This window comes from Eubalaena glacialis, chromosome 6, assembly GCF_028564815.1.
Source record: "Eubalaena glacialis isolate mEubGla1 chromosome 6, mEubGla1.1.hap2.+ XY, whole genome shotgun sequence".
NCBI classification, from domain to species: domain Eukaryota; kingdom Metazoa; phylum Chordata; class Mammalia; order Artiodactyla; family Balaenidae; genus Eubalaena; species Eubalaena glacialis.
In genome coordinates, this window is record NC_083721.1 from 113,016,455 (window position 1) to 113,041,645 (window position 25,191).

The 25,191-nt window shown below is 43.0% G+C and overlaps 1 protein-coding gene across 3 annotated transcripts in view; it reads right to left on the reverse strand.

Annotated features, from left to right (window-relative positions):
* Positions 1 to 25,191, reverse strand: part of KCNAB1 (potassium voltage-gated channel subfamily A regulatory beta subunit 1) — a 438,166-nt gene that overhangs the window by 2,858 nt on the left and 410,117 nt on the right. For all 3 annotated transcript variants that reach the window (XM_061194543.1, XM_061194541.1, XM_061194542.1), the window contains 5 exons: positions 17,123 to 17,208; positions 16,343 to 16,463; positions 15,159 to 15,253; positions 7,947 to 8,067; positions 2,615 to 2,703 (listed from right to left, as the gene is read on the reverse strand). In XM_061194543.1, the coding sequence (XP_061050526.1) occupies positions 2,615 to 2,703; positions 7,947 to 8,067; positions 15,159 to 15,253; positions 16,343 to 16,463; positions 17,123 to 17,208 (512 nt within the window). The remainder of the gene's footprint in view (positions 1 to 2,614; positions 2,704 to 7,946; positions 8,068 to 15,158; positions 15,254 to 16,342; positions 16,464 to 17,122; positions 17,209 to 25,191) is intronic.

Consider the following 25,191-nt stretch of genomic DNA (forward strand, 5'->3'; position numbering starts at 1 on the left):
CTTTGGCGCTGGGCTCACGGGAGGTGGAGTAGAAAGGGAAAAGAGAAGGTAAACCCTCCTGGTAGCAGCCTCCCTGCTTGGACAACATCCCTTTTCTCTTACCCTTAGAGCATGGAAGCCCCATCCTGCTACCAGCCAGAGCCTTGCTAGGGAGGAAGTGCTTTGGGAAGATGACTGCCTCAGTTTTCCTCTGAAATGTTATCTTTGGCTACCTGGAGTATTCCCACAGCCCAGGAGCTACCTCTTTTTTTTTTTTTTTTTTTTTTTTTTTTACCATCCCAGGCAGTATGAGTTTCCCCTTGGAGTGGCAGTGATCACTCTATATTAGCCTGACAGGAATCCTTGGCTCCTCCCTTTTCTTGCCAAGCCATCTGCTAGTCATGCCTCTCTTTCCAAAACCTATGGACTCCTTGACCTTCATGGCCACCATCCTCGCTAGTCCAAGCCACCATCACCTGTCACCCGGATAACCTGTCCTTGCCTTTCTTCATTCTGCTTTTCACACAACAGCCAAAGCAATCTTTAAAAATTCAAATAACAGCGTATCCCTCCTCTTAAAACCCTCCAAAGGATTTGCTGTGAGTAGAACAAAATTCTGACTTCTCTAGTGTTCCGTGTGACCTGTCCCCTGCCCGCGCCCACCATCCTTTATGCTCACTGCATGTTGACCACATTCGCCTTAGGCTGGTGCTTCCTGGAAAAAGCTAAGTGCGTCTGCGTCTCAGGGCCTTTGCACTGCTCTTCTGTGTGTCTGCTCCTTCCAGGGCTTTTCACGTGCTGTGTCCTCCACTTCCAGGCTTCAGAATACAGATATCCCAGAGGGGCTTTTGGCAAGGACATTATCTAAAGTGGGCTCACTCATTTCCCAGTTAGTCTCTATTACAATACCATCTTTATTTACTTAGTAAACCTTCTCACTTGAAATTATTTTATATGTTTATTATGTGCCTCTGCCACTGGAAGGTTGGGTAATATCTTTCTGGTTTCCTGTGGTGTCCCCAGTGCTGGGTACAGAGTAAGCTCTCAAAGATCTCCTGAATGAACCACAGGATAGAGTGAATCTTAATTCCCTCTTTCTCAGGCAGCCCGTGAGCTCTTGAGGTCACCGTCCTGTGCTTATCTCGGAACACTCTCTGCCTGGCATGGTGCCAGACACAGAATAAGTACTCAATAAGTATTAGTGGAATTGAAATCACTGGGTTGCATTTCAGTTCTTTTGTGTATAGACTGTTCCCGTTTCCTCCTCGTCACTGTGGAGCCTTTATCTGTTCCCAGAGCACAACTGAAAATAAGAGAAGGTGGGGAGGCTTTCTTAAGAGGGAGCATTCCCCAAGCAGGGACAGGGAACCCCACAATCCGGGAGGAGTTCTCAGAAGCTGAGAGGCAGAGATGATTACCCAGCTGCACAGCCCTAAGAAAGGTGACGGTAGAGAAGGAGGTCTGCACCGTTTATCTCCCAGCATATTCGAGGCTAGTCTTCAAAAGGACTTTTTAAAGTTTTAAGTTTAATCAAGCTTGTCCCCACCTCCATCTACTTCCTTCTGGGAGAGGTAACAGGGCTAAGTGCTGGTTTCGGGGACAGATGGACAGGGGAGAAGCTGTGAGGCACTTCTGTTTGGGCAGGTGATACAGCTATGGCAAGCTGCAGACGGGCTCGTTCCTGCGGCCTCTGGCTGGGCTGAGAGTGGGGCAGGCTCAGGACTGAGATGTGACCTTTGGGGGCAGGGGATGGTCACCACAGCCACCAACCTCCACCCTCTCAGAACTCCCAGGAGCATCTCTCTCCCACTTCCCCTCCTGTTGCCTTACAGGCTTCCCAGGTACAGCTGCAGGCTCCCTCCAGGCCTAGCAATCCCTGCAGGGGAGGGAATGGGGGTGGGCGCCCCTGAAATTGCTGTTAGGGAGATGTGATCCTGGAATTCTGAGCCTATTTGTCTTAAAAGTGGCAAACATTCATTCATTCAATAGGTATTTCTTGAGTGTTGACTAAGGGCCATAGAGTCTAGGAACTGGAAAATCAGTAGAGAAGCAAGAAAGGCACAAGTCTCTGACCTCAAGGGAGACAGGCGATTATACTATGTTATCATAAGTGCTGTGATGGGGGGAGGGATCCAGGATGCTAGGAGAGCAGCAAGGAGGGGCTTGGCACACTGTAGATTGGCAATAAATATTTGTGGGAAAAAAAAGTAAATACATGATGTGTGGATATTGTCCTATGGCTACTACATTTCAAGCTCGTTATTAGGCAGGCTTTTGTGGTTCGACCTGGGAACCCAGTCATCAGGTGTAACATTGCTTGGGTCATAGAATACACTGTCCCACAGACACAAGCCATCCTGAGAAATGAGCCCGGAGGAGATTGCCTGTTAATCAGAAGAGGACATCCCTGGATCCACATACTGTGAAAGTTCTGTTGCTTCTTTTGCCTTTGTCCCCATTTCCCTTCTTCCCCTATCTAGGAACAGGTAGCCTATTCCCTATATTAGGGGCTTTCATGCAACTCAGCTGTGACACAATGAAGGACAGAGGTGGGGAGATGGGACACTGCCTGGGGGCATCTTCAAAGGCACCAGGAAATTCCCTGGAGTTGGTTGGAAAGGGCTGCAGTACTTGCCTGAATGGCACCGAGGTTTTCAATGAGTTGTTCAGGAGTGGATGATCCCAGGAGCACGGAACTCACACCCTCGTTTCTCAAGCACCACGCTGGGAAGAGAGAGCAGTGGGTCAGGAAGTCAAAGCAGTTCTGACTGTTGATGAGTTTGCAGACACCATTTGTAGCTTCCGTTGTCGCAACCAAAACATATTAACTTTGGGGGAGGATGGACAGCATGCTCCAGGATTAAAAACCTCAGCAGCAACCCCTGTTGTGTGGAGGACTTGGTAGAATCCGTGCACGTGAACTGTGGGCTTAGGGCTCCTCTGCCGCACAACTGGGGCATCCAGTCTAGCTGCCCAGCCCAGGAACACTGTCTTGTTCCTCAAGACACCTGACACTGCTCATGGGCGAACGTCTGGATTCCTGTTTCCATCTGTCTTTTCCATCTCATTCATGCTCTCACTTTCCCCTCATCTGTTACGTACAGTCCTTGTAGACTCTGGGTATCTGGGTCCTTTGTTTCCACTGACCTGTCAGCCCTCTCTGGACCTCCCTTTCTTCCTGACGTGAGATTCATTCTGGGGAGACCATCTCTCTCACCAGCCCTCAAACCCCTCACCCCTCCTCTGCCTCTAGCAACCTCTACCCTTAAACCCTCTCTTCAACCCAGGCCTCCTCCCTCTCAGCAGATGACCTAGCCTCCTACTTTATGTAGTAAATTGAGTCCCTCAGGTAGCATATTCCTTAATTTCCCACTCACCTATGGACACAAGTACACACACACATACTCCAGTTTCAGAGGCTATGGGGTGCTGTCTGTTCAAAGACAAACTCTGCCCTGGTCCCATTCCTTTTGCCTTTTCTTGGATTTGATTCATCCATTATTTCTCTCTCTCTCTTGCTCTCCTGGATGTTTGATTTCTTACTATCCTCTTTCTCTTTATCAAGAAGGCATAATCAAATTTCTCCCATTCTAAAATAAGCCTCCTCAGGCCCTTCATACCTGTGTAGCTGCCACCCTACCCTTCTCCTCTTCTTAAACTTGTAAAAGGCCAGTTGAGACTCCCTGCATCCCCCCCTCACGTCCCAGTCCCCTTCTCACCATGTCAGAAGCCAGGGTCCCCAGGAAACTCCCTGTGGTTCAAGTAGACTTTTCAGTTTGTAGCTGCCTGGAACTAGATACTGCTTTAGGCCCAGGGATGCAGTGTCTGCTGGATGTCCCTGCTAGACGCCCCACAGACACTGCGACCTTCTTGCTACTTAACTAAGCCTGTCCCTCTTGGGTTACCAATCTCATTTGGTGGCATCACCAGCAACTTGGCCTCCCAAACCAGAAACCTGGGAGTTATCCTTGGGCACTGTCCTTTTCTGATCCCACATTCCCTTTTAATTGTCATCTAGTTGATTGTCCTTCCTAAATATTTCTCTAATCCAGTAGTTCTCAAGTTTTAGCATGCCTCAGTCACCCGGAGGGCCTGTGAAACATTGATTACTCAGTGCTTCACCTCGAGTTTCTGACCCAGAAAGTCTGGAGTGGGGCCTGAGGATCTGCATTTCTGACAAGTTCCCAGGTGATGCTGATGCTGCCGGTACAGGGACTCTTTTTTTTTAAACAACTTTATTGAGGTAAGATGTACCCATTTTAGGTGTACAATTCAATAATTTTTCATAAATTTATCATGTGTGCAATCATCACCATTTAAAATCCAGTTTTAGAACATTCCCATCATCCCAATAAGATCCTTCATACCCACTTACAGTTAATCCCATTTCTACCCCCAACCCAAGGAAACCACTCATCTACTTTGTGCCCCTATGGATTTATTATTGCTGGACATTTCACCTAAATGGAATCATGGAGTACGTCTTCTGTGTCTGACTTCTTCCACTTAGCATCATGTCTGTGCGGCTCATCCATGTTATAGCATGGGTCAGTAAATCATTTCTTTTATTGCTGAATAGTATCCCAGTGTGTGGCTATGGGAACACACTTGGAGAATCACTGCTCTGGTTCAACTGTCCACTTCCCTCCCTCAGGCCCTCACCCTCTCTCCTGCACAACTGGTTTTCCTACATCTTGTTTGGATTGTCCCTGCCTACCCCGCACACATCCAGCAGTAGCTTCTCCAGATACACATCTGTTCAAGTCACTTGCCTGCTAAACATTCTTCAACGTGTGCCTGACGGGATCCTGGTCCTGTGAGGTGAAGCTCTCACTTCTCACCCTGACAAACCTTACTAGAAAGCCCTCCACTCCAGCTTCCAGTCTCCTCACTCCTGCCTTGAACTTAGTGCTCCAGCAGCACTATTTGTAAATCCTCTCCATCCCCAAATATCATGCTGTGTTTCTCCTCCCCAAGCCCTTGGCTCAAGCGGTCCCCTGGGTCTGTAATGTCCCTTTGCCTCTTCCCTTCCTTTGCCTCACTAATATCTACTCATCATCTGGGATTCCTCGTGGGCACCGCCTTCTCCTAAAGTCCTTCCCTGAGTCCCAGGCCAGGTTGGGAGCTCCTACATTTTACTTCCAAACCACCCCCCCTTACCCCAGCCCACCCTGCCCTTCTCAATTATTTTACTCTCACACTGTATTAAAATTATCTGTTAATTTCTTGACTTGCCCACCAGACTGTGAGATGTGTGTTATTTGCAGTTGGATGCTCAGCACCCAGCCCAGCACCTGCACATAGTAGATGCTCATTAGATGTTTGTTGAATAAACGGAGACATGGATGATTGATGAACATCCCTGAACACCTCTTCTTCTGCCCCCGTTTGGTCAGGCCATGCTGCCAACTGATACTGTTAAGCTGTTACCACGCTCAGACCTTTTAAGGCAATCACTAAATCCTTCCACGTGCGAAAAATAATGCTCTAGGAAGCCAACAAGCCAAGTGATCCTGGGCTTTTTCTTTCTTTCTGTTTTCTTTTTTTGGCTGCCTGATTTCCTACTTTGCACTTAGAACTCTTTTTTGGCACTAGTGGAAGTTCTGAGGGCAAAGCAGGGCACTGAGAAAATTATTGCCCATAAACTACCTGATGCCAGCAACAGATGATTCCCCCATGGGCTGCTGGGCCATGTAGGAGAACCCACTGGGCAGAGCTGGCCAATGCCAGAGGTAACGTAGATGATTCCAGATAATTAGCATCTACTCAAGTGTCCCCCACAGGCGCATCCAGAGTGTCTATGAACAAGGTGTGAATGCTGGCTCCTGTGCAGGCGTGAGACACGGGCACCAGCCCACAGTTGGGTTCAAGTAGTTTGTTTCCTGCCAGAGGATCTCCCCTCCCCCGACACGCTTCTAGCAGATCAAAGGTAATATGCCTGGAAATAATTTCCCTCTTGGTTTGAGAGTTCTGTGGTTAAAAACAAAACTATCTGTTTACAAAGAAAAGAAAAAAATGACAGGCGAGAAAGACACCTGGGGGCACAGAGGGAGGAAAAGGAGAAACAAAGCATGTTTTAATTTAAACTCAGACTCTGTAAAGAGTCATGTACATCTGACATCCAGTGAAAGTCTAAATGTTGTAAAGATTTTCTCTTTAGAAAGACAGTGTTCTTCTATCTCTTTCAGAGCTAGATTCAATACTTGCTTTCATGTTACCACCTGAAGATCGTATTTATGGCTATGGTTTAAGAATAGGTGTCTCTCTTTGTGCTTGTGCCTCTGACCATGTATGGTGGCTAGGAGTGGACAGAGTTTCAGCAGAGGGTGTGTCTGGTTCTTTGCAAAACATCATCACCTTCATCCTCATCTTCACCAGTTACTGAGCACCTACTCTTTTCTTTACATACATAATTTCCTCTTGCTCAACAAGTTTGTAAGATATATACTCCTATACCCATTTTACAGATGAGAAAATTGATAATCAGGTTAAATAACTTGCTGATGGTCGATAGCTAATACCTTTTACTGGGCTCATTAAAGCCGTAGCAATGCTAACTAATCACATTAAATATAATCTTTGTTTTTTTGTTTTTTGGAAGAAAGGATTACAGCAAGTTACACATATACTTAGGTAACTGGTATTTCCCTCCTAAAATCGTCTCCCATTTCCATTTTTCTGTGACTATTAACTGCAGCTACCATTTTCCTGCCTTCCAGCCTCAGAAGCATCTAACAAATATTCTTTTATTTTATTTGCATAGAACTTATCTTGAGCTTTTTATCTCATTGGCTCACTGTATCTGATTTGTCCCAATTGCTGCTATTTCTTAATCCTTAGGAGTTTTTTCTAGACTCTATACCCATTTTATTCTTTTCTCATAGCTACCACATGAATTCTTTTCTCTTCAGCCTCTTCTTCATTTGTAAAGTGGAGATAATAGTAGCAAAACTCCATTAACATCTGTAAGATAGGGCTAGGATTAGTATACACCTCGTGGGACCCACGATTCAGGAGACAAGAAGATGAGCGTTAAAGAGCTTATCACAGAGCCTGGCAGATACTCTCCAGCAAGGGAACTGAAAGTTTAAATGCTTTTCTGTCTAATCCCTAGTCTCTAGCCACTTGTGGCTATTGAACCCGGGAGATGTGTTTAGCCTGAATTGACATGTGCTGTAGGTGTAAAATACACTCTGGATTTTGAAGACTTAGTATGAAAAATAGAGTGTGACATATCTCAGTAACTTTTTATATTTATTCCATGTTAAAAATGATAATATGTTGGCTATATTGGGTTAAATAAAATCCATTTAAAAATTAAATTCACCTATTTCCATTTTACTATTTTAATATGGCCACTGGAAATTTAAAAATTAAACGCATGGTGCACATTATATTTCTACAGGACGGTTCTGGTGCAACGTGGCTTTCAATTGTTACCCATGACCGTGACCTTTCATTGACTCCACAATGTCGGAAGAGCCATTTTCGTGGCTCTGGAAGTTTCGCGGTGACGCTGCTCCCATGGGATAGGCCTTCTGTGTGGCAGTAGCCTTGGCCACAGTCGCAGCCCTGCTCCTCAGCCTCTCACCAACCCCGCCTTACCTTCGACGGGGATGGAAAATTGAGCCAGAAGCAATGGATGTCACTACACAGCTCAGGGGTGCTCACCCTTGACGCTGTGAGGATATGTGCGTTTTCACTGACGTGTTCTTGTTTAAACTGTGTTATAAGGGAAAGGAGAAGGAAGAAAAGTGTTTCAGCATGTGGAACTACTCTAGGGAACTCTGAAAAACCTATCTAATACTATCTATCGTTTTAGATAGTATTAACCAAGAGTCTATGCTTCAGAGATCATCTGCTCCTGCAATAGGTATGTTATCATGCAAGAGATGTGGATCAACAATAGAGAATGATTTCATTTTCCGTGATCCAGCAGGGCTTCCCCTCCCAAGTGACTTTCTCACCCACGGCTAGCTGAGGTAGCGTGCATCCCAGACGCTCCGCAATCGGGGAAAGGTCTTTCAGCTTGTTTTGCTGTTTTCTCCCTTCTTCACTCACAATCCTTTCCTTCAACCACTGGTAGCACTAGAGATAAGAAGAACATTTAAATATTAATGTCTGGTAAGGGTTTGATGCAAAGATTGTTAATTCAATAAAATATAAGAGCCTCGTGGTGAATTCCTGAATCTTCTTGGCTCTGACCTTTCTGTTTGAATGGTGACAAGGATGCCTATGTCTTCATGCAAGGAAATGTTCCCCACGGTCTCCTTCCTTGTTTACTAGTTCAAGACAGATTGATTTTGACTAAAACTCACCATTCAGATCCATCGACATGCACAAAAGTTGTTAAAATCCTAACATATAATCAATTAGATCCCATCTGGACATGATGTTTCTTATTGCAGTAGCCCTTAGAATGTAGGGGGAAAAAGGCATTTACATTTCACCAGGGTCTATTATGTTTCCTTTTTGTCAAGAAAGTTGGGTGCCAAGCTTTATTCTCAAAGGAAGTCATTATCTTACATTTCCTGCTGTAACTATCTTTCTCCCTCTTGCCTTCAATTTACTCCTAGTCTCTTCAGTATTCTTATAATAGTGTTTTATTGTTAGCTTTCTCTGCTCCTTCCTAGAAGCAGATGTGAATGGTGTAATTGATAGATACCGAGTACATTTTAAAGTCACATCGCGAGGCATTTGGAACTTCCCCGACCAGGGATGGAACCCGTGCCCCCTTTAGTGGAGACGCAGAGTCTTAACCACTGGACCACCAGAGAAGTCCCATTTTCAAGTTTTAAAGTGGATAAACACTTTCCCAAACGTGTATTACCTTTTGTATAACGTTTGAAACTTAAAAAGGCAAGGGAACTTAAAAAGGTAAATGAGAAACTAATCTTTAAAACCTATGAGAAGAGACTGACCCTGATGTAGACTATGAAGTGAGCCTGATTTCCTAAATATAAGGAAAAGAATATTTTAGAATTTCTCAATGCCCTATTTTTCAGAAGGTTCTGCTCTTACTATGAAACGAGGAACAATAGACTCTTACGTACAAAGCTAGCACTATGCAGCAACACCCAAAGGAAAAGAATATTTGTAAGAATCGGTTAGTCTGTTGTAGTGACAATAATAAAAACCATCTCCCTGTGTGGCAACGTGGACTTTCTCCATTGCATGCGTTTGTGACATAATTACCACCACAGACCTTTACCTTCCCAAAGGCAGTGGAAAGCCAGGCAATCATCACAAAATCTCCACCCATATGATTTCAATGGGCTGCTGGCTTTTGTTTTTTTTAAGTATTTTTTTCATCATTCTAAGACAGTATTTCCAAAGAAAAAAACCTCATTATGTTTTATTATGATTTTTGGAATGATTTTGCAGATATGAAAAGAAAAAAGAACAAGCAGCCCCAGTTCTGTTCTCCTCCTAGATCTCAGAGGCTTATGGCCTGGCTCCTCACATGAAGTTTGCTTAGAGACATGGCCAAGAGTTTTCCCAGTCTCGGCTCCGGAGACCTTAGCTTCTTCCAGGAGGAAGTGTGGCCTTGAGCATCTCTCCAGAGATGACGGCTGGCGCCAGAGGTGATGAGGTGGACAGTCAGGCGCAATGAGCACTGTGATGGGGGCCCAGCAGCCTTCCCTGGCAGCATGCTGGCCACATCAGAGAGCCCCTGAACTTACTTCTGCTGTCCTCAAGGGGAAAACATCACCGATCCTCACTTTAGTTTCATAACGTTTTTCAGAGGATGAGTATCTCTGAATGTTATTCAAATGAAAAAAAAAAAAAAAAACACGGTTGAAAACCAATAGCCAAATGCTTCTTGAACAATTGCTTTTTATTAGAACTAGGAGAGTTCCTGAGGTTTCAACATATACCACACACATAAAGACTGATTGATTCATCAATCTTCAGGAAGATTTCTAAAAGTAACAAATACTAAACATTCATTTATTGAGTACCTTTCTTCCCACCCTCAACATAAATCTCACTCTAATCACTGGAAAACATAAGCAGGTTAGGGTTTTTAAAAAGTAGATGCATAGTATTTCTACTGCTTTCCTCAAACCAAAGGAAACAAATGTGTTTCGGAAATACATAACTAACTGCTTTACAAGTGGGAAAATGTTAGCATAGGGAGGAGATGAGGCTTAACTAAAATATTAATTAAATATGGAAGTGAACCAGTGTTTTTGGTAAGAAGGTTGGTGGTGGGTGTGGTTGTATGCAATAATAAACCCAACTTGTTGACTGTGGGCAGTAATCCATGAATCAGAAGATGAAATTTCATCTTCCATTCCACTTGCTTAATCATATTCCTGCAGTGGTTTGATTACATGTTGATTGTTCTTTCTAAGTAAGTGGAAGGCAGGGATGGCTTCTCGTTCATCTCAACATCTCCAGTCTTGACACAGTGGTTGGCCCAGAGGAGGGGCTCAGCCAATATGGTGGTGAGGAAGGGATCTGAGAAACCAGGGCTCCACAGGGTAAAGATAGATCTCTTCAGTTTTTCAGATTGAGCACAGACACTTCCTCCTTGAAGTACAACTCAGCTGGCAGCCCTGCGTGCTTCCACAGTGCTTGTGGATTCCACATGGTTTCATAATTCACCCCTACTCATGTCTGTCTCCAATAAGTCCCTGAGTTACATTGAGACTGTCCCTGTATCCTCAGCCCTCAGCACAGGGCCCGGCACTGAGTAGACACTCAGTAAATATTTGCCAAAGGAACAACTGAATGAGCTTTTCTCCACAGATTAGTGGGCTATTACTTTTATACATGTCACAAAATTCTTTAAATTTTCCTAAAGCCTGTTTCTTTGCCATCTCCTATTGCTGTGACCATTATCTGTGTGACACCCATATTACAGGTAGCCATAACAGGGTGGGAATAGTCTGTGAGATCAGCCCCAAATCCCCCAGTTGCCTGTTAGTTAATGCTAGATAGAACTCAGGCAGCAACTATAAAGCCATGGACAGAATCAGTCACATTTCATTACTGGGCCTTGTCTAGAATAATTTAGCAATCAAGATCATTGACTATTTCTATCTAAACATCGAAGTCTTTGGCTCAAAAGAGCAGCAAAGTCTTCACTACTGAGGTGAAAATCTCTAGGTAAAATGCTGGAGCTAAAAAATTTCCTTCTGAAATTGTACCATAATGTGCAATATCCTTAGTTTCTTAATGTGAACACCTGGAGTACTTAGACTGCCCCTCTCCACCCACTTTGATCTACGTAAGTTTGCATGTTTCCTGTTTACCTTTGACAGAAGGGTACATATTTTTATGATTTTTCTATAAGGTATTTTCCCAACAGTAGGGAAGAGCTGTCCATAAATTTTATTGCACTTTTCATTTCTATTTAAATTTCTATTTAAACGCTGCTCACCTGGTCTCTTGATCAGACTTTGTTGATCCTCAGTTATGGCTCACTGCACTCATTCAAGAGCCATTTATTGAGTACCTAGCATGTGCCAGGCTCTGTGATGAGTTAACGTGAGTTTCAGTTTCTGTCCTATAGGTACTCACAAATCATTGTCTGGTAACTTGAGAAGTGTTGTTTTTAGTTGGATTGCCCCCTCAATGATTTCCTCAGAAGCCTTGTTGGTACTGCCTCTTTATGGGAAATAGGTCACCATAGGTGCATGACGTGAGCTGGTCACAGCACCTTATCCTTTGGGCCACTGTCATTGGTTTAACAGGTTGGCACATGACCCAAGCTTGGCCAGTCTTCTCTGGACTGAAGCTGATAAGGAAAAAGTCTCTTTTCTCTCAGGTTACATGACTTTAAGGATGTAAGCCTGCAGTCACCAGCATTCCTGCTCCTGGCCTCGTGGAGAACACCCACTTGTAGTAGAAGAAAATGACACTCACATGCAGGGAGAAATAGAGGAGATGGAGAGTCCTGACAATGTGCAAATCTATGGATGGAGTCACCCCTGAGGCCATCCCACTCCATCCTTCCCAGGGAGTGTCTGTCTATGCGTTCCCTTCTTTGATTAAATTAGGTCGAATTGCATTCTACTGCTTGCAGCCAGAGGATTCTAAGACTGTAAGAAGTGTTTATGGAATGATAGAAGAAAGTACCAAAAACTGAGTTTTATAAAGTGAGGACAGGTTTCACAGAGTGAAGACAACCAAGATTTGTCTTTAGAGATGAGGAGAGCTTCCACAGCAGGATGTAAAGAAGGGCATTTTTGGGAGGCAAAAAAGAGTACAGTGCATTTGGGTGAAAAATGAAGTAATATGATTTGGGGAGAGACAAGAACGAAAAACGGGTTCAAGAGTATTTCCTTGAATGCTTTTTCTGTGGGTTTTAGGCTTTGTCCTATAATCAGTGATTGGGAAGTCATTAAAGGATTTTAAGCAGGGTTATGATATAGTCAGATTAATCTTTTAGAAAGATAATTGGTTACATAATTGAGATAGATAATAGAAAATTGGTGGGTAGCTGAAAAAGGGAGGAGGGAATCAGAGAGTCCAGATGGGAGGTTAACGCAGCAAACCAAGTAAGCAATGATGAAGATCTGAACAAGGGTGGTACAAGGAATGGGCCACAGAGAGTCAGGATGTGGACCGGAGGAGGTGGTGCCCTGCTGCATAAGACTGAGGGAGGAGAAGAGGCAGCCTAAGATAATGCCTTGGCTTCTGACTGGGATGACCAGATGGATGGGTGGAGGCATTGTTAAATGAGAAGGAAGAGTAGATTCTGGGGAGTGAGGACAGATTCCATTAGGCATGACAGATGCCCATGGGACAGCCACGTGGAGATGTCTGATAGACACGAAGAAGTAGTGGTGTTCAGCTCAGCGGTGAGTCAGTGCTGATGACACTGATTTAGAAGTCTTTGTAACAGTGGTGGGCCAGATGCAGCCTCCCAGAAAACCCCCTGGGCAGTACTACTTTCTAAAAGATAGGTATTTTTTCACACTCAGTTAGTTTATCCTTCAAATCTAGTTCAATATTTATAGCAGAAACAAAGTATTAGCATCCTTATTTTATTGGTGTAACTTAAAACAGCCAGTGTGAAATACCAACCATTTATTCTATTTTGGGGGAAGGTGAAAGTTGCCATCTTATTTATCTATTTGCCTAGGTCTTTATTTTTTAAAAAATGTTTTTACTATTAGAATTCTCATTCAATCTTAAGGTTGAAATATATATATATATATATGTATATAATTAATAGTAGTAGTATTTTTTGCTTTAGTTACCCTACTCAAGTGGCTTTTCTAAGTGTACATATATTAGTCCAGAAAGCACTTGGACTGATGAATTAAGAAGCCTTGAGGGTCTGCGGAGCTCTAAAGAAGCGTGCTTTGTGACTGGCTGCCTTTCACCTGTTGAGAGTCCTTATTTATTGCTAAGGATGTTTCAATAGATGCTGAAAAGTCAACAACAGAAATATTTTTGGGGTTGCTTTTGGGCTTAGTCACCTTCAAATATTTTGCATCTCCTTTTTTTTTTCCTCCTTTCGTTAGTGCATTTTTAAAAGCTTTTCAGCTGTTTGTAAGCTTTTCTCAAACAGTGATGGAGATCAGCCAGTCATATACTCCAAATACAGTGTAGTACCTACTTCTTCCTCCTTTAAAAACCTGAGTTTGAAGGGAAACAAAAATGCCTTTAGGGATATGCACTGAGAGCCAGGAGACCTGGGTTCTACTATTAACTTTTTCTATTATGAGTTTATGCTCTTGGATTGTTATCTAATCTCTTTGTGCTCAGTTTCTGCATCTGGAAAAGGTTTACCCTCTTATAAGGATAGTCTGGAACAAATACCTGGTATATATGGAAGCACTTTGAGTTTTTCAGAAAGTCTCTGAAAGAATGTAAGACAACATGCTTGGCTACAACTGGCTAAAAGCCATCTGTATCCATTTATCTTTGCGAGGAAAAAAGGAGATGAATAAAAACACTTAGCCCGGTGCTTGGCACATAGTAGGTGTTCAGCAAAATCACAATTTTCAATGCTTTTCTTTCTTCACTCTTTTCTTGCCATCCACCTTTTATCCCTTCTTTCCTAAGATGCTTTTCGTTTTTCTTTGCTGACTTATTTTTCAGAAACAAGACCATATATAATATTCTAGGATAATTAGTGTAATAATGCAAAACTAGAAGCAGGACCATGTCACCATGTTTTAGGAAATATTTATGTTGTATTATCTTAGAGAACAAACAAGCTAATAGGTCAACTGGTACAGCAGAAAGAAAAGTGATAGACCTAGAGTCTGGAGAAGGTCCTGATTAGGGAAGCACATGGTGGTTCCAGCCACACTGATTAAAGGGTTGCTGGTTTGGGCTTAACTTGAGTTGTCCTTGTGCTGACTTTGTGCTGATGGAGACAAGAGGCTGTGTCAGACTTCTGCTTCCTCTTTGGGGCCTTTGGCATGTGTGAATTTTGAAAATGCCTATGTTCTCTCCCTAGGCATTACAGAGTAATTTGTGATTCTAATGTTATTACACATTCTCTCAAGTTTTTAAAAACGGACATGTTGTTATTAACAAGGAGAGATTTTGGAGTACTCTCCAGTAAATTAATCATCAAGATCTTCTGAATGGAGGTAACTTTATGTCAATGATCTTAAATATCTTTATGCTTCAGAGAAGAAATTAAGCTGCAAGACTGAACAGCCGGAGTTGATCTCTGCAAATGCCAGCCCTGAGCCCCCGTGACAGAGGCTTTGCTCTGTATCTGCTTCCCAAACCCTCCCTCCTTACTCCCCATCCTCACATATTAAAAAACGTCAACCGACCTCAAACCTATTCAACTACAACCTGTTTGCCACATGTGGATTAAACCTCTATGGCTTAAATTTTGTTTTGTCAAGAAAAGTAAAATTAGATCCTCTTATGTAGAAAAGGGATTTTACGTTTCCTAAGTTTCGAAGGAGGAATGAAATGCCTTCTTGAATGTAAGAATAAGTGTAGGAATTCGAGTCTACAAATCCAACCAGGTCATTGGGCATCTCCCCCGGTCCCCAGAGGAGGAGAACTTCCTGCACTGATGCCTGACCAGAAGTAGAGACCTCCAGAGGGCTTGGGGAGCCGGCCAGGGCCAGCCCAAGGCCACACTTGGCCTGAGCCAGGGAGCCACAGGCTGCTGCAGAGCTGTTCTGTTCAATCTCCTTTTTTCCCTTGCTCCTATCCCCAGACTCCCTCCTAGAGGTGGAGGAAAATACCTTCAGTGAAGCCCTGGAGCTTTCAGGCACCCCGTTTCCATATTTTCCTGAGATGATGCCACAGGCCAGTGGAGACCATGTCATCGCTCCGACGCCTACAGAAGAAAAAACCTTAAAAAGTTACTTCTGCAAACTGGGATCAAAAGTGTCGGGGTGTTTAGAAAGGACTTGGTTAGTTGTCGGGAAAACTGGCCAGATACATGAGCTAATATCAGCGTAAGTCTTTCCATTACAGTTTAGGCATCTACAAATTGTGCTTCATTTTTATAAAACTATCAAACGTGCACTGTTGGTTATGGGGAACAGGCCATATAATCAAGCCTGAAAATGTGGCTTATCCATAGTTTTTGGATGACCAAAATTTGTTTCTTTTTACACTCAGAGATAAACACTTTTGCTTGCACAGAAATCCAGCTCTTCGCTTGTTCACTCAGTGCCTTAATAGTGCCTGGTGCAAAGCAGGAGCACAATGCCCCCTGCACAGTAAACACGCAGTGATAGCAATAACCACCATTGTTATTGCTGTTGTTGAACTCTTTTATCCTTTTTTTCTTACCCAGCATTTTCCCACTCGTGTAAAACCCCATTTCTTATGAAGAAAATTATCTCTGGAAGCTGTTTTAATAAGTACGTCTGAAAATGTGGCTTACTTAAGTTTTTCTGATGTCCAAAATTCTCGTGTACATGTTGTGTATATATTTTTTCCCTCTCTTTGTCATTATGTCTACCTACAAAAATATGTGTCCCTGGCTTGTCAGCCGTTCTTGAATTCCCATTCTGACTCAGCTCTAGGCAAAGTAGGAGATACAGATGTATAAATCCATAATTTTTGGGAAAGGCAGTCATAATCCACTCAGAGATGCATTCTTGGCTAGAGCAACTACCCTATGAAAAATACATTTATTCATTGTTTCTTCCCTTCATTCTATATGCATTTTTTGAACACCTACTGAGTACAGCTTGTACACCAGTCACAATTTACAGCTCTGCTTGGCTTTCATGAGTGATACTCTGGAGGTTACATACAGGCACTTTTGATTCTTCCAGTCTCTGGAATGCATAGTGCTGACAACCCCTAGGTTACTTAGGAACACTTAGGAAAGCATTTCAGTAACATTTTTTTTTCTGGATCACTGATCATCCTGTTGTTAAAAATAATCAGTAAATTTGATTGTGAAGATTACCTATTTTATGGTAGAGCTCTGGTAACTGAACCTCCACTTTCTCTCTCTGGAAAAGATGGTACTCAGCTTGTTCACAGACTGGTGGGATCATGTTGAATTGTCTTGCTACAGAGTAGGCTTCCTAAGGAGAAATAAAAGTGCAACTGAATTTATAGCTGATGAGAAATAAGGCTGTATGCATGAAAAAATTTCATTTTGGTGAAATCAATACAAACCAAGAAAAATGTAGATTGCCAAATAGTAAGCAAAGTTATGACCATCAATTTCACTATGAAATACCAATGCAGGAAATCCTTATTATTCTTTGAGAGGTTCTGGAATGAGTAAGGTCCAGGGAAAATTAGTCAAAGTATGAATTATGGACTATTACAAAGAAAATGTAGTTTGACTATTTCTAGGTTCCTAAAGAAATAAAACTTAATATATAATATAAAAATGATCTGTAATTAGCATGTTATGAACAGTACCATTATTTAATACATTAAAAAAAACCTGGAATATTGTGTTCATATGTCTCGTTAGCTGAGAAATTTACTCTCTTACTACCAGAGAACATGCTAAAGCACAATTCCTGTTAGATACCTGCACCCTCCCTGTTGTATTCTGAGCTGAAGGGATCCAGCCCCCATATCCATCTCTATCACTGATGGAATTGATCATAGAATTCTAGTGCCATTGTGATTGTGAAGAAAGTTTGTAAAAGATCTTACAACTTACACACGATATCTAACAAACAATAATAGGTACTCAATGGCCATTTAAAAATAGAAATGAAATTACCATGATCTCCATGGCACTCCAGCGGGAGGTTCCCCAGTACATTGCCATTCCTTGGTTTATCACATGTGTCATGGCTCGAACGATTTCTATGGAAAGCCAAATAGTTAGCACTACATATACTTTTCAAAGTTATATAGTCTTTTTTTTTCTTTTCCTGCCCAAAGCTTAGATATTTAAAGCAATTATTTGTTGGATTAATATAATTACTTTGACACTGGTGATAACATAATAGTCTAACATAAAATATTGATAGTTTGGAGGTGGTTGGTACTTTTGGGTAAACTGACGTTCCACTTTCAGATTGCAGCAACAACATGAAATGATATTAAAAACAGAGTGACCACTTTAAGTTCTTCCTTTACTTTTATCGCTTCAGGGTTCCTGGCTGGATAAAAGAACACATGATTCACCTCTTTCAGAACGTGGGGACCTTAAGGGCTCACTAAAGTGAGAAGTGAGAGAGAGCATTTGTTTTGACTTTGTAGAATGGAGGGTCATTGGGGATAGAAGGCCTGCCTCTGTGTGTGGGATCTGCAGAGCTAAGCCTCACTCAGGGTGGCTGTTTAATAGAGATGACTCAACAACAATGTGTTTGGCAGAAAGATAAACATATTAAATGCTGAACAAACAGCCAAAGCCACAGTGGCTCCCAGCCCGCACTGGCATACTCTGTCCTTGACCACTTTGGACAAAAGTTCATTCTAACACACCCATGTCATGCATTTTACCGGGGCCTGCGTGTGGCCCCGCCCCACTTGCTCATCAGCCTCTTTCAGCTTGACATCATATTTCCTAAACAGGAAAATGAACCCCTTCCCAGAGGGGTGGAGCTGAGCTAATCTTCTTGGCACCAGCCGATGTGATGCAGAACCAGGGAGCATGGAGAACCTCAAGTTCAATTGAGTGAAAAGTCACAGACATGGTTGGATTTCTTCTACAAAGCAGGTCAGCCAAATACCCAGGATGCTAGGTCATTTGACATTTTCAAGGGGTTGCAGGCCACGGGCTTTTCTTGCCCCACTAATATCTGGTAGGTTACGTGTCCTTCAGAAGAATCAAATCCTTTCTCAAACTCGAGTTGAGTAGATGTGTTCTTATTTTATTTCTCACCAGCAAGCACTGTCTTAATTGATCAGGGACAGGATTTGGAACGAGACAGCGAGGGTTAGGGTCTTAGCTTGCTTGCTTGTTTGGCTTACGTAAACCATTTAAAATTGCCCTTGGTTTCTTTGTTTGGAAGATGGGAATGCTTTTACTCACCAGAGTCCCAACAGAGGTAGAACTTGGCTTATAAGGAAAATATTTTTCTTTCTTGGAGAAAGACTCCTAAATATCAGTTTATTACTCAGCAACTAAATCTATGAAGATAGCTCTCCCTTTATAAAGCAAATGAGATACAAAAAGTTATATGAAACATTTTCTTTCCTTTTATTATACAGATGGAAATGAGTACCTGTGCTAAAATTTCTGGAAGTCTAAAGCCATTATTTAAATCTCTGCCCCAAAGTATTCTCTCTTTGGAGAGCTCCATCGTTGTGCTAGTTCCCTTTCCTTTCACATCCTGTTTCATCCAGAGCTGAGATGTTCATCCAGTCAACAGGATTTATGAGGCGTCTGCTACGCTGGGGGTTGGGGATATTGTGGCAAATCAAACACGTTGGTAAACACTGAGGAGGTTAACAGAATAAAATGAGCCCGAGAGCCTCCCCTGTCTCCATTCTGTAATCACGTAAGATGAGCACAGGACTGGTCAGTGGCTTGGCCATGCGGCAGTTACTGAGGCCTTGGCAAGAGCAGGTAAGGTGGAGTGGAGGTGGTACTCCTCCTGTACCTTCATTCCCTTATTTCACACACACGTATTAAGAGCTTAATATTTGCCAGGCACTGGGTTCATCTGTGAGTAAAACAGATACAAAGCTCCTTGAGTTTTGAATTGAGTGGGGAACATGGAGATGTAAACAAGTAGGTAATTACAAAATGTGACATGTTATGAAGAAAACCAATAGGGGGCTGAGATAGGGAATAAGAGGGAAGACCGATTTTAGTTGGTCAAGGAAGGTCTCCCTGAGGAGTAATGTTTAGGCATAAAAAATAAATAGGGACCAGTCAGGTGAAGAACAGTGGAAGAGGATTCTAGACCACTGGAGCAGCATGTGCAAAGGCCCTGAGGCTGGACAGAGCTTGGTGAGTTCCCGCAATCAGGAAGCCATGGAAGCTGAGTCAGGAAGGAGGACAGGGCTACAAGATGAAGTTGGCAGAGGGCAAACCGTGTTATTTGTCTGTTATTCAGGGCTTGATGGGAAGTCACTAACATTTTTAGGTAAGGAAATGACAATGCAGTGAACATTTCAGAACACTATCTGACCGTGCTGTGGGGTGGGGGTGGGGGGCTGGAGGAAGCAAGAAGATCTTTAGGAAGGTATTGTAGTACTCCAGGCAGGAATTGAGTGGGCTTGGAATCGGGAGGTGGTAGCAAAGACAGAGGCATGAATGGATCAAAATCTGTTTGGGGGGTAGTATCCCCTAGACTGGCAGATGGACTGAACGTGGCAAGTGAGGACGAGGAGGAATCAAGGCGATCTCCCAGATAACTGGCCACTCACCAAGATGCAGGAGACTGAGCGAGGAACAGGCTTGGGAGGAAGAGCCAGGGTCTCTCCTTGGACACGCCAAAAAGGGGATGACTGTGAGAGACTGAGGTGAGATGTCGAGTAGAGATAACTGGATAATGACACGGTGAACAACCTGGGCTGGAAGCGAGCTATTTATTAATTACCAATCTTTAACTGTATTTAAATCCATGGAAGTGGATGACTCTATTAAAGGGAAGTCTGCCCAGAGAAAAGAGTAGAGGTTCTAAGAGCCAGAGCAGGAGTCGGGGAGAGGTCACTGCAGCCAGAGGGGCAGGAAGGAAGCCAGATGGGGGGACAGTTCAGAATCAAGAATAGGGAGTGCTTGCAGAAGGAGCTGTGCCCGAGGACTGGAACACACGAGCATTCGAGTCAGAAGGGCACAAAACAGTGTCCACAGGATTTGGCTGTGTGACAGGGAGGTCACTGCAGACCATGAAAAGAGTGCTGTCAGTGTCTGTGGTGCGTTGGGACCAAGGCCAGGCTGGAGCCAATGGTAGAATGGGCGTGGGGAAGGGAAGGCGTTAGAGACAACCTGGGTAGACTCAAGTTAGGAAATGAATGGAGCACAGAAAGAGGGCAGCAGCTGAAGGGGTATTTAGAGTCAAATGAGAGTTTTATTTTAAAATTGGAAGATGTAAGAGTAAGCCTGTATGCCACTGGGAGTGATCTAGATAGGGGAGTTACTGAGGATGTGGGCTAGGGGGTTGGGGAGTATGGAGGGGGAGAGACTTGACACAGGGAGATGGAGGAGAACAACACTCCTGGGGGTGGGAAGGACACTTCTGGCAAGATGGTGGGACCTCAGGAGGTTTGGAGAACTCATCATAGGAAGACAGGGGAGCCCCTGTTTGATGAATTCAATTCTCAATAAACTATCAATCAAGTGAAAAAGAGGTGGGAAGTGAGGAAAAGGTGAGAAGGAACAGTTCTGAGCGTGGAAGAGCCTATGCAAGATGCCCTTATGCCCCAGGTACTTTAGTTGAGGGTAATTTCTTTGCTCCGTGATTTGTTTGGCTACTGACTCTGCAGGAAAGGGCTGGTGGAATGCAGAAAGGAGTCTGGGAGAAGGAGGCTGCAGCACAGAATGCAGGGAGGAATGCAGAGAATGTAGAGGCCACAGTTAGAGATTCACGTTGCCACAAAGTAAAACTGAATTTAATGCATATTCAAAATTTTTTTTTTTTCCCCACACGGGCATGCGGAGTCTTAGTTCCCCGACCAGGAATTGAACCTGTGCCCCCTGCAGTGGAAGCGCGGAGCCCTAACCACTGGACCGCCAGGGAATTCCCACTTCATTTTTTTTTTTTTAATGTCAGAGAAAAATCCCCCAAGTTGTTTAGCTATCTAACATAACAGGAAATAACTGTACTGATAGCTGAGCTGGGTTTTTAACATAATTCTACCAAGAGGACACTAGAGGGCAGCATTGTTAAGAAAAAAATCAACTGAGTCTGCTTGTTTTATACTTGTACATCACGGAAATGCGTCTTTAAAGCATCCTAGTCAGAGCCTCGATACTGAGTGGGGAAAAGGCCATTAGGAAGATCATTTAGTGCATTGCTTTCACCTGCCCCTGGGAAAGGACATGCAGACAAACAAACTGATTAAATCCGGCAACTCAGGACTGAATGTGGCTCCTGGAGGCCAGACTCCCCCGCTTTTCCAGGAAGCCTTGGCACCAGTGGTTCTCAACCCTGACTGCACATTAAAACACCTGGGGAGCTTTGAAAACTACACTATCCAGACTCCACGGAAGTTCTATTATATCAGAATCTCTGGGGGTGAGGCTGGGCATCAGTCTCATCCCAGATGATTCCAGTGTGCAGCCAGGGTTCAGGGCCACTGTGCTTGTCTACACGGCTGGTCCTGAAGTGTGGCCCCTGGACCACCAACAGGAACCTGGTAGAAATGCATATCCTAGGGTCTTACCCAAGATGTACTGAATTACAAATTCTGGACGTGGGTAGGGCCCAGCATTCTGTGTTTTAAGCAGCTCTCCCAGCAATTTTAGTACAGACTAAAGGTTGAGAACCACTGCTTTATACCATCCCCAAGTAAGCCATGTCAGTGAGTATCAACTTCCTCCCACATTTCCTCTTCTGCTCTGTCATCTAATCTTAGTGCTTCATGCTATACTTTAACCTTTATTTGCTTTAGTACATATGCAAACAGTCACTGTGACATGCATGTACACACACACACAAGCACATACACACTTTAGTATGAATTAGAGGAATTTGAAGAAAATGCAGAGGTCCAAGTTCTAGTCTACTTCAATGAGCCTGGGCCTTTGTATTATGTTCGTTAGCTCTCAAATCTCAGTGTTTGAGAAACACTTCTAAACTATGGGAAAACTTGGTTAAATCCTTCCTGTGCACTCCTTTCCAGGTTGAAATCATCATTATTATATAACCCACAGGCCACAGGCAGCACTCTCTCTTATTCCCTGGACTCTTGTCAGAAAGCTGGCCTCTATAAAAGCTGCAAGTCAACTTTGTTTCTCTGAGTATCCCAATTTCCCATCTGTAAAGTGAGTCTGTATTGATCCTGTGTAATTCTTTCAAAGCTTGACATGAGATGATATGTGTAGACCAATTTGTGACTCTGAAAGAGTAACACAAACTGAGTAACAAGTAAGCAGGATGTGGCCCTGGTTGTTTCTTCTCAAATAAGCTCAGATTCTAACATTTTAGTTACCAAAAAAAAAAAAAAAAAGTTGATATTCTTTTCAGTAACATAAGTCATCTCTGTTTAAAAATATGTATTTTATGTGAAAGGACTTAATAAAACTATTTATTTTGAGTGAAAGGAATTTGTTGATAAACATGTTTATTTTTTCAATTGGCCCTCATGCAAAAACATGGCTGCTCACATTAAGCCTTTTTCATGTGAAACGTTCCCTAGAACTTTAAGAGTTGTACGCAAGTGGTTATACTGCATGAACAATAAATCATAGGGACTAAAGATACAAATATGCAGAAATTAGTGTTTTTATCAGATCAAATGTACTCAAGTTAACCTGGCCATATGGACACAAAATGATGAAAACAAAAGAAACCTTAGAGATAATTCAGTGTAGTTTCCTCTTACTCTAGATAAGGAAACAGGCTAGGAGTTCATTGTTTTAAGGAATAATTAAAAGCTTGAATATTGTTAACAATTATAAATATTTCAGATATGCTTACAAAATCCTGAGAGTAAATACACAAAATAATAATTGTAATATGTAGTGGAACTGTATGTAACTTTGTTCTATATTTTTCAAGTCCCCTGTAAATGTGTTATCATACTTTCATAATTTAAAAAAGAAAAAAGAATGATTCCCTAACACAGCAAAGCACCACTTTAAAACACTAACATGTTATAGGTTAATTCACAAATATTAGGTTTAACTAAACGCAATTTCCATTTTTAAAGGCCAAAAATGGTTGATCTTTTTTACGGGGAGGGGTCACGTGGAGGCTGGGGCACTGGTAGAATGCAGAGACTTGGTTTCAACAGAGGAGTCGTAAACACTAATAAAAACAGGTCTAGACACGGGCACAATTTTTAGTCCAGACCAGCTGTTTGTTTGTTATTTATCTAACTTCAGCTGTTTATTTACTTTAACTTCGGAAGCTTGTGGTGGTGGTGGTTTATAATCGTGCCTCTTTGTGGCTTAGAGGATTCCTCTTGGATATTCATCAGTCATTTACCATCTTGGCTGTGGAGAATCCTCTCTCAGTGCTCCTCTATCTGGAGATAGAGGACCACCTTTTCTCACTGGAATGGAAACTCATAACCATAAATGGAGTCATGTCACGTTTACCCTTAAAGGTTTGCCGACTGTCTGAAGACAGCCTGGCTCCATTTGCCTTCCAGACCCCACGGGAGACTCTGGTTTTGTCCCATCACTGTCCAAGAACTTGGACATGTTCTTCAACCTTGCTGAATCTCAGTTTCTTCAACACAAATGAACAGACTGATATTAATTGAGCATATAGGTAATCTTTATAATAACTGTTTAGGTGGGTAATATCTTAATCCTTATTTTATTGATGAGGAACCTGAGACTCAAAAAGGTAGTCACTTGGGCAGCTTCTCAGCAGATAGTCGGTAAGGCCACTTCTAGCTTTGAAGCTAGAAGTGGTCATCCTGGAAGGCTTTGTGCATAGTACACTGTGGGAGAAGGTGGGTTGGGGACAAAAAAATAACAGGGCATTTACTTAATTGACCTCATTGTGTATCTGTGAATGTACGATGACTTGTGTGTGGGTCTATCCATCCCTTTGCATTTCATATGCCGATGACTTATAGTTCATGATGTATATGAATGACTTGAGAAATGTGAGCTATCTTTTTGCTTCCTTGAAGAAAGACGTCAAATCTGATGATTCTTTGAAAAAAGAACCAAAAAAAGGGTTTGAGTCTGTGTGTGACCTGCTGAAGCTTAGAAACAGAGTGGTCTTCACAAGATAGTTTGCTAGGAATAAGCTTTCTGGATCAGGGCGATGGCCAAAATGATTCTCTATCAGAACAGACCAGATTCAAGAGACTAGAAAGGATTACACACACCAAGCCAAGTCAGTAAAACCTCTCCTATCTGGAGAAATTAAACCTTGTTCCAAATTCTCACCCCAGAATAGAGCTGTGTGTCTCCAAGGACAATACATCGTCCTCACCCTGAAGCTTCCCAGAACACCCTCTCTAAGGGCACAGGGTCCTCAGCCTCTCTGCTCTGACACACTGGTTATACCTGACCCCGACAGTTTGAACTGAGCCTTTGAAATTGCCCAGATGTGATTTCCGAAACTTCTTCTGAAACATAGAAAAGGTTATTGAAGTGGGACATTTTTAGCCTCACTTTTACTTAAAGACCAAAGGTCTTGAAAAAAAGCAGTAGTTGGTAAGTACCCCTAAGTTCCGAAGTGAGGTACTAGGCCACCTGTGTAGGACTGGTTAAAAAAGGTTTGGCCGGGGGCTTCCCTGGTGGTGCAGTGGTTGAGAATCTGCCTGCCAATGCCGGGGACACGGGTTCGAGCCCTGGTCTGGGAAGATCCCACATGCCGCGGAGCAACTAGGCCCGTGAGCCACAACTACTGAGCCTGCGCGTCTGGAGCCTGTGCTCCGCAACAAGAGAGGCCGCGATAGTGAGAGGCCCGTGCACCGCGATGAAGAGTGGCCCCCGCTTGCCACAACTAGAGAAAGCCCTCACACAGAAACGAAGACCCAACACAGCCAAAAATAAATAAATAAATAAATAAATAAAATAAAAATAAGGTACCGCTTACTTAAAAAAAAAAAAAAAAAGGTTTGGCCGTCTTTAGCTCAATCCCTACCTTAAAAGAATCAGTGGGTGGAGGTGAGGGTTGAGAGACAATTTATTTGGACTTGTTTGAGTTCTGTGACATTTTCCTACCTTCCCCTGTGATGCCACCCTCCCCCTCCATCTTTCAC